This window comes from Myotis nattereri (assembly GCF_964212035.1).
Source record: "Myotis nattereri genome assembly, chromosome: 17".
Taxonomy (NCBI): Eukaryota; Metazoa; Chordata; class Mammalia; order Chiroptera; family Vespertilionidae; genus Myotis; species Myotis nattereri.
This window is the reverse complement of record NC_138092.1, coordinates 25,508,420-25,528,709: the sequence shown is the minus strand read 5'-3', so window position 1 is coordinate 25,528,709 and position 20,290 is coordinate 25,508,420. Positions and strand designations below refer to the sequence as shown.

Here is a 20,290-nt window from a genome sequence, read left to right as displayed (position 1 = left end):
GGTCTATTGCTAAGAGAATCCCATCCCCTTGCCCTCAGGGAAATCTTATAATTTTATGCACAGGTATAATGCAAGTGTTTCAACGATTATTTTCTGAATGACTGATTCTGTCTCATGTGTTTTTGAATTCTTGAAAACATAAATTTAATATAGAAAAAAGGGGCTATAATGAGCCCTAAAATATGGGTATAAGGTAGACATAATATCCAATAAGATAAATGATAGGTAGGTAGAGGAATAATGGTGTGTGTGTGTGTGTGTTCGTGTGTGTGTGTGTTCGTGTGTATGTATTTTCAGCTAAGTGGGCTTGGAAGCATTGACAATCTAGAAGCAATAAGTACATATCTAGTTGAATCAACCCACATGTTGATTTCTAAATATAATTTTCATGAAAAGAAACAGGACTCCTTGAAGATATGATTAATTTCAGGGTGAAGCAGAGAAAGATAATTGAGAAAAAGAATATTTGAAGAGCTAATGGTTGAGAATTTTCCAGAATTAGTGAAAGATACATCTTTATTCTGGGAGCACAAAAATGTCTACAACTGGACTCATTGTAGTGAAACAACAGAATACTAAAGACAAAGGACACAAAGCCTGAAAAGCATCCAAAGAGAACACAGACAATACTTGAAAAGGAGTAACATTTATACTGACAACAGACTTGTCAAAAACAGAAGGCAGAACACAGTGAAATATCTTCTAACTGATTAGAGACAACACTCAACCTAGTACCAGCTAATTCTTCAACAGAGTATGGGTGAATATATTTTTGTATGAGTAAAATGAGTTTCCCACCATACCTCTTCCCTAAAGGAAACTGAACACATAGAGAAGGTCAGAGATACCAATGGAATGATGAGCAAAGAAATTTTTAAACATGAGAAATTTTAGACAATGACTTAATAGTTATAATACTTTGGTGAGACAAAAATAAATAAAAATTAATGTATATTTCATGAATTGTGTAAAATATAGAAGCTAGATAATTAAAGTATTGTAAAATCGTGTATTGATTAGTTATAAACTTGGATTTTTGTATGCATATTAAAAGTTTCATTACAATCATACAAAGAAACACAAAAAGATTGAAAACCTTCTAGGTGAGTAGAGAGGAAAATATATTGTTTAAAACTTGATCAATTCTAAATAAATAAGGCACACAGGGGGAGCATAGGAAATGGCAATAACATGGAAAGTTCTCAAAGTGACAAAGCGATGCATAGGACAGGAAATGCAATATGGCAGACCATATGGACATTTGTATATTCACAGAAATGTAACTGGAAATTCATGCCATAGGTTGAAGGAAACTGGGGCAAATTTTATAAAAATTACATTTTTAGCTATTAGTAGGTAACATTTTTAGTAGACCATTTATTTGTCTTTCTATTCACTGAATGTTAACCAGAAATTTGTTGTGTATCAGAAACTGCTAGATACTGAGTCAATGAGGAGCAAAAACAGACACAATTCTTGCTCTCTTGGATCTCACAGTCTAGTTGGGAAGGCAACCATTCAAATTACAAGTAAATAGGAAATTACAACTACAACAAATGCTGTTAAGAGAAATTAGTTGTTGTATGAGGGCCTGTAATAGAGGAGAAAGGTTAAGAAATATTTAGGAAAAAAATAAAGAAATATTTAGGAGAAAGTAATGACTGAACTTAGCTTTGAAAGGGGAAAAATATATTTAAGCAGAGTGGTGATGTGGGGAGTGTTCCATGAAGAGCTTGCACAGGTGCTATGGTTGTATGGGAGAGACCAGGGTCTTTAAAGAATTTGAAAAAAAGCCAGTGGGTAGAAAGCATTCAGTTTTTAGATGAGGAAGGAAAGGAAGGTAGGTTTGTTATAAGATATCGCCTTAGAGGTCTTGCTAAGGATTCTGGCCCCTATTCTAAGAGCAATAGGAAGCTACTGAGGAGGTTTTAAGGTGTGTGTAGGGAGAAAATAGGGTCAGATCTATTTTGAAAAGATTGCTCTAATTTCTGGGTAGAGAACTCATTGAGATTTTGCATAAAAAATAAATACTGCAAAAAAAAAAAAAATACTGCATGCCAAGAAACAAATGGAACCTTAGCTGAGTGTTGGCAATAGACATGGAAAGAAATGAACAGATTCTGTCAGTATTTCAATAGAAAATAAATTCGCTAGAACTTGGGAGGTGTATTGAATACAGGAAAGTAAGGGAGAGGGAAGTGTTGACAGTTATTATGTGTGACGAAGGAAGGAGGAGTGAAATGGGGCTGAGGAAGATTTTCACATTAGATCCCATCTTCTGATGGGACCAACAGCTACATGTGTGTGCACTGCCTGAGTAATTAAAACAACTCAGCCCCCAATATAAGCAAATTTTAAAAACTGACCTTCTGGTACAGATGGTTTATTCCCATTTACTTTGTCCACCTTGACTCTGGTTTTTGGTTCCTTTCTTTTTTCCAAATCTTTAACTGGAAGAAAAGTAGAAATACAGCAACATGTTATGCTAAAGTCTAAAAGAAAATATTCAATGAGTTTTACTAAAACCATTGCAAATATTGAGAGTACTAAGTAGAAATTAGCTCCATGATAGAATCTCATTCCCAAAGATTGGAAGAACTATTTTTTGCACCTTTGTCATGAGAAGGTATTGAATACACTTAAGAAACTACTTTGATCAAATACTATGGCCAGATGTAGCAAATAAATTTAATCATTCAAAACTGCTATAAAATGAGCATGATTATCATACATGAGGGAATGAAGGACCAAGGGGCCAAAAACTAAAAAAAAAAAAAAATTCTCATAAAACCATAAATTGTGGGCACAGTATTCAAGCCATATCTTCAGGTCTCTGGATAAGACCTATGAGTTGGCCCCTGTTCTAGAAAGATCTTAGCCATGGCTATCCTCATTTGGACCTGTTCAATCTGCAATAGAAAGTGGAGAACCCCCATAATATTTTCCTTTCAAACTCAAAACAAGCTTTCCTAGTAATAAATAGTAGTATTTCTTTATCACTTTCATTATGAAATATTCAGGTACCCAGAATGCCCTTGGTCCTTCAATCCATTCAGTCCAATGAACTCCATTAGTTTTACTTTCCATTGCTTAAAACACCACAGGAACTTCCCTTCTACTGTTGTTGGAACCTTAAGTTGTTTGAATCAGTGAAACCGCCACCAAATGGCAATGGTTTCTGAACAAATGCCCTGTAAAAAGGCAGAAGTGATCTGATGGCAAGACATTTCATTTAATTGTTGCATTCACTTCTCAGAAATCAGCAAATTTATTGGAGGATAGGCTATGCAGGGAAGCAGACTGGTACAGCCACTGTGGAAAGCAGAATGAAGTTACCGCAAAAAATTAAAAATGGAACTGCCTTATGACCTAGCCATTCCACTTCTGGGAATATATCCAAAGAAACCTGAAGCACTGATTCAAAAGAATATAGGCACCCTTGTGTTCACTGCAGCACTATTTATAATAGCTAAGATTTGGAAGCAGCCCAAGTGTCCATCAGTAGATGAATAAATAAAAAAAGGTGTGGTACATTTACACAATGGAATGCTACTTGGCCATAAAAATGAGGGAAACCTTACCTTTTGCAATAGCATGGATGGACCTGGAGAGTATTATGCTAAGCAAAATAAGTCAGTCAGAGAAAGACAAATACCATATGATTTCACTTATATTTGTAACCTAATGAACAAAATAAACTTATAAACAAACAAAATAGAAACAGACTCATAGATACAGAGAACAGACAGTTGTCAGAGGGGAGAGGGGTGGCAGGGCTAGGTGAAAAAGGTGATGGAATTAAGCAAAAAATAAAAAACTACTCATAGACATAGACAACAGTATGGTGATTTCCAGACTTTGAAAGACAAGCAAGATTTTGCAGGCAAAGATAGGCAAAATGCCATTCTAAGTGGAGTGAGGGAGGTAGAAGAGGGCAATAGGGGAATTAATGGTGATAGAAGGAGACTTGACTTTGGGTGGTGAACACAAACCTACAATACAAATGATACACAAACGATATATTAAAAAAACAGTACACTTGAGCCCAGCCAGTATGGATCAGTGGTTGAGCATCAACCCATGAACCAAGAGGTCACAGGATCGATATCCGGTCAGGGTACATGCCTGGGTTGTGGGCTCCATCCCCTGTAGGGGCCACGCAGGAGACAGCCAATTGATATTTCTCTCTCATGTTGTTTCTATTTCTCTATCCCTCTCCCTCTCTCTCTAAAAAAAATCAATAAAATACAATATTATTGACAATATTCCCAAGTTATACATTATGTTCCTGTGACTTACTTAATTTATAACCGGATGTTTGTACCTCTTAGTCCCCTACACCTTTTCACACATCCCCCAATTCACTCCCCTCTGGAAACTACCAGTTTGTTCTCTGTATCTATGAGTCTGTTTCCATTTTGTTTTGTTTTGTTTGTTCATTTGTGTTTTTTTAGATTGCACATATAAGTGAAATCATATGATATTTGACTTATTTCACTTACCATTAAGTCCACCCATGTTGTCCAAATAGCAAGATTTCATTTTTTTTATGGCTGAGTAATATTTCTGTGTGTGTGTGTGTGTGTGTGTGTGTGTGTGTGTGTGTGTGTTTTCTTTATCTACCAATGGACACTTAGGTTGCTTCCATATCTTGCTATTATAAATAACAGTGCAATGAAGATAGGGGTGCATAATTCTTTTAGAATTAGTGTTTTTGTTTTCTTCAGATAGATACTCAGATGTGGAACTGCTGGGTTATATGGAACACCCCATTCTTTAAATTCTTTTTTCCCTTGGGTTTTATAAAGGCATTATCCTCAGATTTTTTGCATTCCTCTGAACCCTCCTTAACATTCTCATTCTTTGGGTCTTTTTTCTGCTTCCATTCCTAAAACATGATATACTAAATTTGCCTTGCATCTCAGTATGCCCCACCTACAATTTTATCATCTCACAAGTTTAATTCTCACCCTTCTTAAGATAATTTCCAAATCTACATCTTCAATCCCACCCACACATAGGCCATGGCCTCCGATTGCTTAAATCCTCTGTAAAAAAAAAAAAAAAATCTGCAACTTTAATATGAGAAAAATTATGCTGAGCAGTGCGGAAAGTACAACTAGGTTTGAGAAAGAATAATTCCAAAGACTCAAGAAACGTCACTGGGAAAATGACATTTGAGCCAGACTTTGAAAGATGAGCAAGATTTTGCAGGCAGAGATAAGCAAAATGCCACTCCAAAGAGGAAATGGTGGCTGAACAGAAAGTTTTCCAAAATGGGGTCATTGACCAGTCAGTAAGTGAACAAGAAAAAATAACAGTCATTTGGGCCACTAGGTCACATATAAATAAGATGTAACACATATGTCACACGAAACTGCTGTTTCCCTCACGCAGGCGGGAAATCAGTAGAAAACAGACTATAAGGCAAAGTGGCATTAATCATAATAATAGCTACTGTGCGCCTTACTATATGCTGAACTGAGCGAACCCACACGATAGCAGGCACATGTCATCACCCCCATTCGCAGATGAGGACACTGAGGCTAGACATGGTTGAATTGTTTGGTCAAATACACACACCAGACATGCCTTTTTGTTTTCAAAGCAAAAGGACTATTTCTTAAGCTTCCCTGTCTCATAAGATGGATTTATAAAGAATTCCATTCCCTACACAATTCCAAACCTATATTCTCAGGATTTGTCTGGATCATCATTTTCCTGGATCCACCCACGAAAATTTTCCAGGGAAGGGAAAACAGGCTTTAGCTCCATCTCACAGGGAGCAAAAATGTAACTGAAATGCAAAATGGAAAAGGAAGCCATCCAACGAAGTTACTGTAACCTCATTCTTATAAACTATTATTTGGGAAGAACTAATCTCTCTATCCTGCCAATAAAAACAACATAGCTAAAAAATATAAGCTTACATATAATTTAGCCAGCGAAGCAGTTAGACTGTTTCACTAAGATAATTTCAGCAGAGCTAAGTGAGCTGAAAACAAAGGCATATTCTTTTACGTGTTTAGAGTAAATAGCTGCTGGGAAACCTTTTAAAGGCCACCTGTGTTTCTTAGGCCGCCCAGTCAGTGAAATCAGTAATCACAATACCTCCAGACTATTGTAAAATGACCATTTCTCCTTGTCCCTTTTACTGCTTCTCACAAACTTGAAGACAAGTTATTTTGCTTATTCATGTAGGAATGTCAGAGGCCAGAAACTGAGGCACCGTGCCAATAAGCTGAGACAGAAGGCTGTTTTATATTGAAAATGACATGAAAATCCTTTCTCTGGGCTTCCAGACAATGCAAATTTCAAAACAATGTAACATTTCAAACGTTTGTATGCCCTGCTGACAGAAGGACTTACCAATCATCTTTGTTTAGAAGTTTTAAGAGGTAGGTTAAAAAAAAGTTGTAGAGTTTTTTTTAATTAAAAAAATCACAAAATATGTCTCATAAAACATGTATTAGAAGAGAAAGAAAAAAGGGAGGGAGAGAGAGAAAATCAGATGAACACTGCTGCACACTCAGTTCTAGAACACATGGGTGCAGACACAGATTGGGCTGCCTCAGAGCTTTCTGCCCTATTCTAGAATGTCTCTGCATGCCCCACCCTTTCTCTGTTTGCACAACTTATTACTTAAGAACTAGTTCAAATATGAAGCCATACTCTCTTCCCAGGCCATTACTGGGGGAGAGAGAGAACCACCCTTTATAGAGTCCTGAATCTCTCTCTCTCTAAGACTTACCATGTTGCATTTGTTCACAAATCTGTTTATAACGGGACCTAGCCAACATAAATGTCAACTGATTTGTTATTGGAAAGGATTAAATTCCCTGTTGTATAGTTTGGTTTTGTACAGACTGGATTGGCACTTACTAGGGATACTATAGAGGAGGTATATGCATCATCCATTCAGTCATTTACTAAATATTTATTGAGCACCTATTCTATGCAAGGTAGATAAGATGTCTGGGGAAGCCTCAGCAGACATTGTCATGGATAGCACTTGAAAACTAAAACAAAGAATAGTGAATGGGTGAAGCAAGAGGCAGAAGAAGAGTAATAGTGATGGAAGGAGCTCATGGAAGATTCTGCAGAATGTCTTTTAAGATCTCCTCAAATCTAAACAGTTTAGAATTTTAACCTGCTCCAATATTTACCACAAACTCAAACTCAGAGCTGGGACAGATCCCATGGCGGCACTTTAAGACCTGTAAATACGTACTTCTAAATTGACCTTGGGCTGGCTTGCTTTCTTTGTCTTTATTGTGTGCAATAAGTTGAACTGTGTAATTCTGGTCTGGCATAAGACCTTGAATTATTGCTTTTGTTGCAGTGTTCTGGAGATTCAGCTGATTGGTTTTTCCACCTATAATAAAACAGAAAGATAAATCAGTTCTAAAAAGTAGGTTAACTGTGTACATTAAGAGATTTTACTAACCATCAAGATTTTTAAAAGGGGAAGACATTTAAAAATATATATCATAGTATGTATGTGCATAGCATTTAATTTTAATATACTTTGTATTTTCATTTTCAGTTTTACTCTTTGCATGAGAAAACTTAAGCACAGGTTTCAGTTGTCTAAATTCAATAAAAACACCTTCATAAAAACCTATTGCCTTTTTACACTAGGGGAAACCATAGTACCAGATTAGAAGACAGGAAGCCGTCAACATCAGATATACTCTTCAAGGAAAGAATTTCACTTAAAAATGAAAGGGAAGATATGGGCAGACTGAATGTAATTATCTATGCTGGAATTTTTCTAATGTGAGTCAAAGCATCCTTGAAACACTCGCAACTTAATTACCTTAAATCTGAGCATCACTGGCTCAGGATGTTGAAGGAACCACTCATTACCTGGCTACTTAAAAAGCCTGGTTCATGAAAAGATTTCAAGCCCCCGTTATCTCTCCATCAAATTAGACTGACATCTAAGGCTTTCCTAAAAATGCTATGGATTAAATACTCAATCTTCTATTCAAAATTTCAAATAGACCCTTCTTCTCTAATTTCTGGCAGCATTTACTATGTCTGAGAAAAGGGAAATTAATTTAAAGCATCTGCCCCTTTAGAAGTAGTAGCAAAAAAAAAGAAGTAGCAGCAAAAAATAGCCAGAAATTTGCTGGCTTAATAAAACATAACACAGATTATGTTTTAATCATCTATAATAATACAAGTGTTCAGACTGGACAGCCGAACAACCTTCTGGACATCCTTCCGGAGGAAGCCACGGTGGTGGGGGGCCAAGGCAGAGGCGGTTAGGGATGATCAGGCAGGCAGGTGAGTGGTTAGGGGCAATCAGGAAGACAGGCAGAGGCAGTTAGGGGAGATCAGGAAAACAGGCAAGCAAGCACTTAGGGGCAATCAGGCAGGCATGGATCAGACCTAAACCAGCCGTTGGACATCCCCCGAGGGGTCCCAGGTTGTGAGAGGGTATAGGCCGGGCTGAGGGACACACCCCCACCCCATGCACAAATTTCATGCACAGGGCCTCTAGTATTCTAATAAAAATTAATGACATTAAGTCTGAAATGCCATGCTACTATCATCCATGCCTCCTACTACACAAAGGCAGAACGGAGCCTTTCTCTTGTCAAAACCCATTTCCTTAAATGCATTTGTGTCTGAGATGTTAAGTTTTGGTTTCATGAACTTCTATCAATCAAAACTCATCTACAACAAAAACAAATTATCTTAGAAAACTGTGCATTAGAATCCCTCTCTGAGAGGCACAGGGTGTATTCTTTTAAAGGCTTTGAGAATCCTGCAATAAAAAAGCTTTAAACTCTGTTTAAAATATCACTCCTCAAATTTATTTGACCATTAAACTATTTGGTTGTATAGTAGCTATTAGCATCCTGCAGGGTACTGGGGAATACACTTTAGGAGAAATTAGTATAAAAAATACTTGGAACATGTCTTGTAGTGCTAAAATGTCTACAAACACTTTATGACTAGATGTACTTACTACCCTTTATTTTATTTTATTTTTTGTATTTGTGGACATTTTAATGAACTTCCCACCATGTAGCTTCAAGCTACCAGGACACAGGCTCTACCAACACCCTGACTCTTCTCCTCAGCTCTCTGCTAAAGAATTTGACCTTCACAATGACAGGCTGCTTTGCCAGCTTTCCCTCACCCAGAACTTTGTAGTAGCCCAATAGCACCACATCAATGATAGGAGCAGCTCCAGTCTTGCTTTTGGCAGCATTTCCCCGTGTCTGCTCACTGACCAGGGTCCACAGTTTATCAAGGTTGACAGTTGGGCAGAAGCTCTGGTTCCTCTTTAAGTGGTAATGCCTCATAGCAACTTTCCCAAAGTAACCTGGCGAAGGTGATCCTGTGATGATGCAAGCCACCAGCATTACCTCAGCCCCCTGGCTGCCTCCTGTGCTGGCCAATGTGGCCATGGCCATGGCTCACATGGCCCCGAAGTTTTCAGGTCTTCCTCAGTCTGGAAGGCATGTTGGTAGTCAAGATACAAGAGGGAGGCTCTTGCGAAGTCTCTCGAGGTAGGGCCTTGCTACCCTTTTTATTTATTAAATTTATTTTATGTTTGATCAAGGTGATACCAGAGTGTCAAGACTGTCTTATTCAATTGGGAAGGACATTAGGTCACTGAGGAAAACAAACCCAGTATTCACAAAGAAATAATTTGCTTCCATCTCCAACTTTTATTTTGTCACTGGAGGTGTGGGAGCAAGAGTAGGAGATCTTTTGTTCCTCAGTGGCACCTGCTTGGGGTGCTTCATAGTTTGGTATGATCAGCAATTAATCAGGAAAAGTTAACACACTGATGACCTGGATAAAAAAATTTACCTTTCAAGATCGGACATGGGAAATTCTCAGTGGTACCACATATTAGCAATTAATATTTTGACCTTTAGAGTCATACTAATGTTCAAGAATCTCTTACACTGAAATTTCCCAGAATGGCTTAATTTAGAAAACAAGCTATATCTTTTAAAGTCAGAGTTATTTCAAAATTGGGCTATGTTCCAAAAGGAAAACTCTGGACCAAACAGAGTTTGAGAAGAAAATACTGCTTTCTACAAGTGAGTCACTTTGTCAGCCCACGTGGGGAAAGCTGCCATCTGGTAGCACTAAACTCAAAGTCATTCCAAGAAGCCTATGTCTAATATTTGTCAATAAAAAGGTTACTTTTTAATCACACAGCAGGAAGCCAGGTATTCTATCTGCTTGTTGTTTTGAAATTTTAAATCAGCTTTCAGGTAAGAGGTCCAGTCTTATGAACAGCACACCATCTGTCTGCCTGATTAAATGAGTTGGGCAAAGGTCTCCAATGGAAAAGTAGTCCACCTCCACATAACCCTCTTTATCACCAATAAAGGAAAAAATATTATGTTTATATAAATATTCATTATACAAATATGTTATTATTGAGTATTTATTATGTACTATATGAAAATGGATCCTAGCCCTAGATGGATTGGCTCAGTGGATAGAGCATCAGACTGAGGACTGAAAGGTCCCAGGTTCGATTCCGGTCAAGGGAACATGCCCGGGTTGCGGGCTTGATCCCCAGTTGGGGATGTGCAGGAGGCAGCCAATCAGTGATTCTCTTTCATCATTGGTATTTCTATCTCTTTCTCCCTCTCCCTTCCTCTCTGAAATCAATAAAAATATATTTAAAAAGAAAATGGATCCTCGAAGAAATGAGAGCTGACAGATATATGAAAGAGAATCTTTTACATAACTATTTTATCTTCATGATCATTAAATTTAACTTTGCTTTTCCTGCTTTAATTTATCACTTATTTTTATAATATCTACTTAGTTTATATAATTTTAATTTATAATTGCTGAATATATTCTATCAAGTTAATTAATCACAATGTACTCAGCCAGTCACAACTGTTGGCCCTCAGATATAGGGTATTTTATTTTATTTTATTTTATTTTATTTTATTTTATTTTATTTTATTTTTGTCAATCCTTACCCAAGGACATTTTTTTTCCATTGACTTTTAGAGAGAGTGGAAGGGAAGGTGAAAGAGAGAAACACCAATATGAGAAAGACACATTGAATGGTTGCCTCCTGCTTGCACCCCAACCCGGGCTGGGGATCCAGCCTGCAACCAAGGTACATGCCCTTGACCAGAACTGAATGAGAGACCCTTTATTCCAAGGGCCAGTGATCTAACCACTGAGAAAAACTGGCTAGGGCCAGATGTATAATATTTTTTTAAGTGTCCTTAGAACGAAAGTATTCACCTTATGTTGAAACAGACATGATAAGAATTTTTGATAGCCTGGAAATTTCACCTGAGGAGAACTAGCGGGAGGGGGGGCGTGGGGGCAATGGTCCTTCTATGGACTTTGGGAATATTACTTTCTTAATTAGAAGGTAAGATGTCAAGCTCAAATATTAAATTAATAAAAAATACTCTCAGATGCTTTTAAAGCAACATTTAGCACTACACATTTTTAGTTACCTATGTGTACAGATTGTTATACTCTAGAAAACACAGTTGATAGTTTTTACCTGAGGCTGGAGTCACAAGAAGTTTGTATCCACCAAATTTCCCTCTTGGAGCCTTCCATGAAATCTGTATACTATCATGAGATAACACATTATATCTTAATCGTGTGGGTGGAGCCACTGAAAAGGAAAAACAAAAAATGATTAAATGTTGAAACAGTAAAACCACCATTTAAGGTAAACTGCAAAGTCAACGTAATATATTCAAAGTACATAAGACTTCTTCAGCCTCAAAATGTGCTCTTTTGACAACCCCATTAATGAATTAATCCGTTTGCAAAACAACACAAACCTAAGAGCATTTGTTTCTTACTCAAGAGATGAGCATTTGTCAAACAGTACAGACCTCGTGACAAAGAATTATAACTTAGGGTTAGAATTTAATACTCTAACCTAGTTTAAAAATTGAAGCCACTCTTGTAAAATGCTTTCACTATGTTACAAGGATGATTTTTTCTTCTCAAAACATGTGAGCTGTGTTAGTCAACTAACTCTAGTAGGACCTGTTTTATGCCTTTAGGTTTTTCACTTTAGTAAGCCAATATTCGTTATAATGGGATCATTTAAGAAGACTGTTATGGACATATGATAGTCATGAGATCTTCAATTAAAACCACTTGAGAAAAAAATTGTAAAGAACCAAAATTTTTTTAAAAAAACACCAAATACAAGATAATTATGTTTTACAAACTTTGATTTATCCTTCAAGTGTAGCTGATTTATACCTTTCAGAATGATACACAGCACATGGTCATGAATCATTCCAGTATATTTCATCTGTTCTGATAGCTCACAAAATGGGTAGGTCTATATTACATTTTGTGTAACTCTTTTGAACTTCAAAACATATTTTTTGAATGCGATATCAATGTTACAGAATTTCAAAAGAAATTATATAATATCTACATTGGTTTGTCAAAAGAAAAAAAGGCTAATGCTTACCAGAAAAATTTAGCACTTATTACCCACTTTTATGCCCAGCCTTTCTTTCTCACTTTAGGAAACAGAGTGTGGGGAAAGGAAGCAAACACTCTTCTTTTTTATTGAATTTATTGGGATGACACTGGTTAATAAAATTATTTAGATTTCAGGTGTACAATTCTGTATTATATCATCTATATATTGTATCGTGTGTTCACCACCCCAAATCAAATCAGGTCTCCTTCCATCACCATTTATCCTTCCTTTACCTTCTTCTACCTTCCCTCACCCCCCTTTCCCACTGGTTATCACCATACTGTTGTCTGTGTTTATGAATTTTTATGGGTTTTTGCTTAATCCCTTCACCTTTTTCACCCAGCCCTCCTATCCACTCCCATGACAGCAGGTATGCAGTTTGAGTATTGATGTGATTTCCAGTTCTGTCACTTAGATAACCTTGAGCCAGTGACTGTTTCTCCCAAAGCCTTATTTTTTGTAAGGTGGCAGCAATACTTTCTGCCCATGATAGATGACATTAAACATGACAATGGATATAACACACTATAATAGGCGGTCAATAAATGTTGGCTTCCCTTCCCCATTACATCATCTAATGGGTAATCTCAGAAGTTCATTTAATCCTCACAAAAAATGCATCGCCACCTCAATTTTATATATAAGGAAACCAAGGAGAAGCAAAGAGACTTGCCCAAGTTCACATTCCGGTGAATGACAATTTCTGACCACACACAAAATGCTGTTTCTTTGGGAGGAGATCCATATTAAGAAGTCACCCTTCACTGAGCTAGATGAATGAGTAATTCACTCCCCTACAAACTATCCACTCATCTGAAAGCAGTAAGCACAGAAGGACACAATTTTAAGAGCACCATTCTCTTTCTCATTGGCCTTTTCGATCTCTCAGTAGAGAATGCCAGCCATGCAAAACAAGACATTAGCTTCCCATTCTCAATTTGACATGAATGGAAGAGTTTACATTTCTCTGGATTGTGGGAAAATATAGATTCGTCATAAGAACAATGACTTTGAAATAGAAGAGGAAGATGGTTAACGTGAACATTTGGATGAAGAGAGAAACTATTATTTTGCATAGTCTGAAACTTGGGGAGAAAAACCTATGTATAGACAGGTTCTTATTACTTATGGAAGAAAAAATAAAAGTAAAAATTTGAACAACATATCCAGTTTCTGAGCCATATCTTTTCAGTGGGCCGATAGCCATCATGGGCCAAGCTTATTGCAAAGTTTTGCATGAATGCACTGATGAAAGAAAGCTGGAGGGCCTGGGAGCCATCAGGTGGAAGAGGGTAACTAGCAGGATGGAGGCTTCAGTCCAGGCAGTTCCAAGAGGGTCAACCAATTCTGTCAGCACCCCAGGAGTGCTGACATCTCAAGGAGGGCAAAGACCTTAACAACATTCGGGCCTCCTAGGTTAAAGATTAGAAATCTTTATAGCCCTTTCTACCCAGGCTGCAGGTCTTTAAAGGTGGTCTGAGTTTATAGCCTGTTGTTTATAGCTAACCTTCTGAACCTAATGAGAACGTAATGAGGATAACCCTGACCATGCCCTGACACCAGAGCATGCTCGACAACACCGATAGTGCTCCAGAACCCGGAGTGGCACTGGCTTCCACCGAACTACTCAGAGAAATGGATTGGGAAGCAAAACCTTCCTTATATTCAAATCCATCAATATTCAACCCTTTAAACAATTTACAAATGATTCGTATGACTACAGACCCATTACAACTGCTAGCCAATAGCAATACCAGCATTTTCTTTTATAAGGGACCACATCTATTGCCTATGTAAGCATAAATGCTCTCAAAATCATTAAAAAAAAAAATGCTGGAGCCCTAGCTGGCTTGGCTCAGTGGATAGAGCGTCAGCCTGTGGACCGAAGCAGGGTCCCAGGTTTGATTCCAGTCAAGGGCATGTACCTCAGTTGTAGACTTATTCCCCTTCTCCCCTTCCCGTTCGGGCCCTGGTCAGGGCTCACGCAGGAGGCAACCAATCGATGTGTTTCTCTCACATAGATGTTTCTCTGTCTTTCCCTCTCTCTTCCACTCTCCCTAAAAATCAATGGAAAAATATCCTTGGGCAAGGATTAACAAAATAAAAATTATGAATAAATAAATAGAAAATCTTAGACACAAAGTTCACATTTCCTTTATTTTTTTTGCCTTTAGGGGGAAACACTGAAAAGAAGAAATGCTAGTGAAGAAAGAAAGAAGCATGAGGTCAGATTTATGAACGTCACAGTTAGCTCCTTCTTCCCTGTATAGGAGGCACTGGGGCTCATTCCAAAGCCAGGGCAGCAAGATTGACAGCAAGACTGTAAGTCCACTGGAGAAATAATTGTTCTTATCTCATGGGACAAAAATTTATGAATATTTAATACCAGACCCACGATTTTTCTTTTTGTGAGCACAAAGCTTCTATACATATACTTAAATTGCAGCAATAATTATAAATGCTTGCATGAACTTGACTCAAAGGCCTAAGCTTTTTAAAAAGACAAAAATCAAGTGTAAAGCTTGATGTCTGGCCCACACCAAGAACCAAGAGCAAGCCAACAAACTCATTCTTTGTATGGTGAAGTCAGACTTCCTGTGTGGGATGGGGCCAAATATAACATTTGTGAATATATGCACTTCATCCCAGAGGGGGTTTGAGGAGGAAGATCAAGGAGGGTCCATTGGATATCTTCTTCTCTAGGATTAGGCTTGTTACTTCCCTCTTTTTAAGAGGGAAGATTTTCTTTAAACCCCAAGAATTTCATTGCAATAATTCTCATAGAAGTCAAATCTTGTGGGCAAAAAAGGAACGTTTATGTGTTTACATTGAAGCTTCACTGTTATCCGGTACTTTGGAAATTTTATTTCATAATATGACTATTTATTAAAGGGCTACTAGTAATTCTCTGTCCTCCCTTCCTTTTTTCCTTTTCCTCCTTTCTTCCTACCTTTCTTTCCTCCTTCTTTCCTTCTTCCTTCCTTTTTTAATGTTAACTCAACTCAGCTGAAATCTTGCTGTTTTGACAGGTGACAACCTATGCAAAGGTTTGCTTCCAATGAAATAGTCTCATTGATTTCTTGAAACACGGCTTTTCACACAGGAACACTGAAATGCAGATCCTCTGTTCTCCACTCCCCATAATCACCTCCCCTCTTCCTTTCCTAGCAGCACTTTGGTTTTCTTCCAAAAAACAACACTCCCTTTGCACTGCATGGGGCCCTGGCTATGCTATCCATCAGCCATCCTCCCCTGGCTCAGGGGTAGGAAGGAGGTCAGGCTGACTCGCCCAAGAATCTGTCCAAAGATGGAAGGATGGAAAATAGGTCCAGTCATTTCATTCCAAAGACAGGCCCTAAAAAAAAGGGGTCACTACTTTTAGAAACTATATCCAGGATGTTCCCAGAATCCTATCCTTTTCAAAGTTTAATTTTATAACTTTAATTTTATGAGCTACTTCATTACCTACAGTAAGTACATTTTTTTGCTTAAATTGGCCAGAGTAAGTTTCTTTTATTTGGCACCAAACATCCCTGACTGATAGAGATGGAGCAGAATGGGCACTGAGAGCATTTTCCCCTTCAAAACATAGTGTAGGGTGCTGTGTCAATGGAACAACATTATATTTATTAAGTAAAAGACCTTTAAGCAGCAGAGAAGTATTTGGCTAACTTTTCCAAGTGATCTAAAAACAACCTCATACAAACAATAATAACAAAAAACCTTAGTGTTGTTTTTGTTTCTTTAACCTCAGCCATTTTTTCAATTACATGCATTGCCCAAATGTTCCATAAATAGAAAAATTAAAAATTGAGGGAAATTTACTGTGGGATATGCTACAGGGTTCTTTTATCTTGCTGGGGACCTCATATGTTATAATTTCATGATCCATTATAAAAATGCTGAAAACAGAAGTAAGGAAAATATTCTCAACTTCCAAACATGTTTGACTACTAATAACAGCAAATAACATGTGTAAATATGTTAACACAGAGGTCTTTATAAAGTTAAATCTAGCCCCGATGCAAAGTCTCCAATTTTATGTGCTTTGAGGTTTTTAAATGACAGTTACTTTACCTTCAGCGGTTCCTTCTTGTAACCACCCAACACAAACACTGCTAGAACCAAGTACAGATTTACTGCGAAATTCTGAGAAAGTTTTGGTGCCACCATTCTGTCATGCTATACTAGTACACATTTTTTGCCCCTGCAGCCAGCACAACATTATTTTTTCTGTGTTCCAGCTCATTTAACAACTTGTCCTAAAAAGAAGATGCTGGACTAACCCAAGTACCAACAGTTATTTGAGCCAATGTGGTTTCACGTTCTCTGGAGAGGGAAAGTACTTCATAAAAAGACTCACCTGAAGACACTAGATCAGTGGTTCCCAACCTTCTGGCCCTTTAAATACAGTTCCTCATGTTGTGACCCAACCATAAAATTATTTTCGTTACTACTTCATAACTGTAATATTGCTACTGTTATGAATCGTAATGTAAATATCTGATGGCCTTAGGCGACCCCTGTGAAAGGGTTGTTTGACCGCCAAAGGGGTCATGACCCACAGGTTGAGAACTGCTGGTTTAGAGTGTGAGTTATCTAAGATTTCTCTTATCACTTCTCTGATCGCCACAGCTGAAAATATTCTTTCACCATAAATAAGAATTTGTCTACCCAACGCATTCTTATGTGTTGCATGAAGTATGGGAAATAAGGTCAGTAACTCCGGTGATTTAACACTGCTTGAGCATGCAAAGAGTCGAGTTCGTTCCTTTCCAAACAAGTGTGCCTCACTTTAGGGAACCAGGGTGTGGTTCTTGCATTTGACTTCTTTTACAACCTTAAATTCCAAGCATAAGACATTAACACCCCTAAAACAACTTTAGCACAGTTAGACTTCATTGCTCAGCTGATGAATGACTATTTCCACATGTTTATTTAATAATGTCACTTTGAGTACTTATACATATTATGCACTTACTTTGGAGTTTAGCATACTTTTTCCATAAGGAGCAAGACAATAAATATTTTAGGTTCTGTGGGCTTTACAGTGTGGGTCACGACTATTCAATTTTGTCATTGCAGTGTGAAAGCAGCCACAAGCATATATAAACAAATGCTGATTTCCAAAAAAAACCCAAAAACACCTTATTTACAAAAGCAAGCAGTGGGCCAAAACAACTCCTGACATACTTTAGAAAATAAATGGAAATAAAAAAAATAAAAGTGCAGATCCCAATAAAACAAATAATAGATTTCAAAAACTAAGTTCAATTAAAACAACATTAGAAATGCTTACAATGGCATATCAGCAGCCTCTGTCAGAACCTTAGTAACTTTCAGACTATGTCCTTGGTTTTGTTTGTTTTTTAAAAAGGAGCAAAATTCAGGACCAGGTATGAAGTGGTTGGAATATTTTGCAGAAACTCTAAGAAACAAATGCATGATTGAGATATACACACATTATAGCTCCTTATTAACAATTGATTTTATAACATGCGAATTTGTGTTACTCATTAAGTTTGCACAGACTGAAAAGAAACAAGTTAAGAATAAGCTGCTTAACCAATTGCCACAGATTATTATACTCAATCACTGGTGAGGTCGTCACCTTCATCAAAGTTGTGGCACATTTTCACAATGTCAATAGTTGGTAATATTGAGTAAAAACCAGCACATAACCCTGCCTACAAATACAGTTGAAGCACGATTAGGGTAAGTAAAATAAATAAATAACAGTGATCAGAACCAAGAAGACTAGAGTCGCAGACCCTAATATCTTAAAGTTTTCCATTACCTTGACCCTGGACAAAGGTGCAAAAGGAAGCAATTGCCAAAAAAGCTGGAAACAGCCAGTACTGCATCTTGCACTGAAAAATCTTCATTTGACTTCTTGCTTTTCACATGGGATGCAGCACCAGGCCTGGAAACAGAGAGCACAGGGATATTGAGAAGACTGAAAATAAAGTAGTTATATGGGTCATCTAGAACAGGCAAACGAGCGAACAGGGACTAGTTTTGTCAGGAATTAATTCATTCATTCAGTAGGGCATCATATATTTCACTCAAAAGTATAAAAAAAATAATATAAAAAAAGTATAAACTGACAAAAGAAAGGTGTTTGAAAAGATGCTGTAAATGGAGAGAATCCCCTAAAATATTTGGAAGAGAAGTTCAGAAGGTATTTTGTGACTTTTTTGGAAGGCATAAATTGCACAGTGAATTTCCCAAATGGGTGAATTCCTAAGGTCTACCTGAAATAGACAATATAATCAGACAATCACAATTTCCTTGCCAGTAATTTTTTAAAAATATATTTTATTTATTTTAGAGAGAGGAAGAGAGGAGGAGAGAGAAGCATCAATGATGAGAGGAATCATGGATCAGCTGCCTTTGGCATGCCCCCCCCTGGGGATCCAGCCCACAACTCAGGCATGTGCCCTGGCCAGAAATTGAACCGGGTACCTCTCAGTTCATGGGTCGACACTCAACCACTTAGCCACAAGGGCCAGGCAATAGTTATTACAATATTATTGACTATATTTCCAATGCTATACTTCACATCCCCCTGTTTTATAATTACTAATTTGTACTGTTTAATTCCTTCACATTTTTCACTCAGTCTCCAACCCTGCTCCTTTCAGGCAATCATCAGTCTGTTCCCTGGGTCTATGAATCTGTTCCAAATAAAAGAGGGTAAAGGGTGGGGGGGGGGGGGGTGGTAGGTAGTGATGGAAGGAGACTAGACTGTGGGTGGGGAATATACAATGCAATATACAGATTATATGTTATAGAATTGTACTGGAAGCCTATATAATTAACCAATGTAACTCCAATAAATTCAATAAAATATATTTTTTAAGTAGTGATATATATGACAATGCCTAATATGAATCTATCCTTGCAATCCTACCTGTTAATGGCAATTATTGTATTTTCTTAAACTTTAATGTAATTATAACAGTTTTAGCTTTTAGCCAAGCCATTTTCAAATAGATGACAAAGTTGCATTACTTCTTAAATGAAGATTCCAATAACTTAAACTTAATATTGACACCATATATGAGGTATTGGTTGTTTATATTCTTAAACAAGAAAGATAGCAACTTATATTTTTTTTAAAATGAGTATTATTTATTGTAGCTTATCTTTAAATTCTTCCCCTTCTTGATTGTTTATTTTACATCAGGATGAGTAAAAACATATTGGGAGAAGTAGAATTTTAGTTTTCCCAAGGTTTTCTGCCAAGTCTCCAAATTTTTGGACAGTGAAACAGAGGCAAGAAAAATCCCAATTCCTATTAAAGTGCCATGACATAGTTTAACACTGACCGAAATGTCAAAGCCTAGTTTGTTGAAACTGTCCAAAAGCCTGCACAAAACAAATAACTCTGCCTTTTTTTTTTTTTTTTTTTTTAGTTTAAAACATTATGATAGAAATGGCTACTTAGTTCTGAGTTCAAAAGGTATAAACCAATTTGGGTAAAGTTGATAATATTTAGTATGAGTTTTGTCAAAATACTTGTCACCATTCTATAATCGGTAATTTAAAACTATCCTCATTAGGGCGAATTTTCCCTTCCTCTACTTCCTCCCTTCCTCTATGTTTGTTTTATTTAATATCATTTGTACAGTTAAATTTAACAAGGATCCCTGAATACAGCTCATTTTATCAAAATTCCTTAAAATATGTATTCTAAAGTTTCGTAAACCATTCCTACCTATGAGCACGTGTGCGCGCACATACATAGGCTTACACACATATACACACCCAAGCCTTGGATAATGTTCTATTCAGTCAGTGCTGACTTACAAA

At 37.2% G+C, this 20,290-nt stretch overlaps 1 protein-coding gene and 1 pseudogene across 4 annotated transcripts in view; both read right to left on the bottom strand.

Annotated features, from left to right (window-relative positions):
* Positions 1–18,398, bottom strand: part of COL14A1 (collagen type XIV alpha 1 chain) — a gene marked incomplete at its 3' end in the record, with an annotated part of 161,900 nt that extends 143,502 nt beyond the window's left edge. For all 3 annotated transcript variants that reach the window (XM_081111510.1, XM_081111512.1, XM_081111511.1), the window contains exons 1-4: positions 18,273–18,398; positions 11,522–11,638; positions 7,232–7,375; positions 2,367–2,450 (exon numbers count right to left, since the gene is read on the bottom strand). In XM_081111510.1, the coding sequence (XP_080967636.1) occupies positions 2,367–2,450; positions 7,232–7,375; positions 11,522–11,638; positions 18,273–18,360 (433 nt within the window). In that variant the 5' untranslated portion in view covers positions 18,361–18,398. The remainder of the gene's footprint in view (positions 1–2,366; positions 2,451–7,231; positions 7,376–11,521; positions 11,639–18,272) is intronic.
* On the bottom strand, positions 9,046–9,480 carry LOC308533465 (large ribosomal subunit protein uL15-like; annotated as a pseudogene). The gene has a single exon. The product of its transcript is annotated as a large ribosomal subunit protein uL15-like (transcript).
* Positions 18,399–20,290: the final 1,892 nt, after the last annotated feature.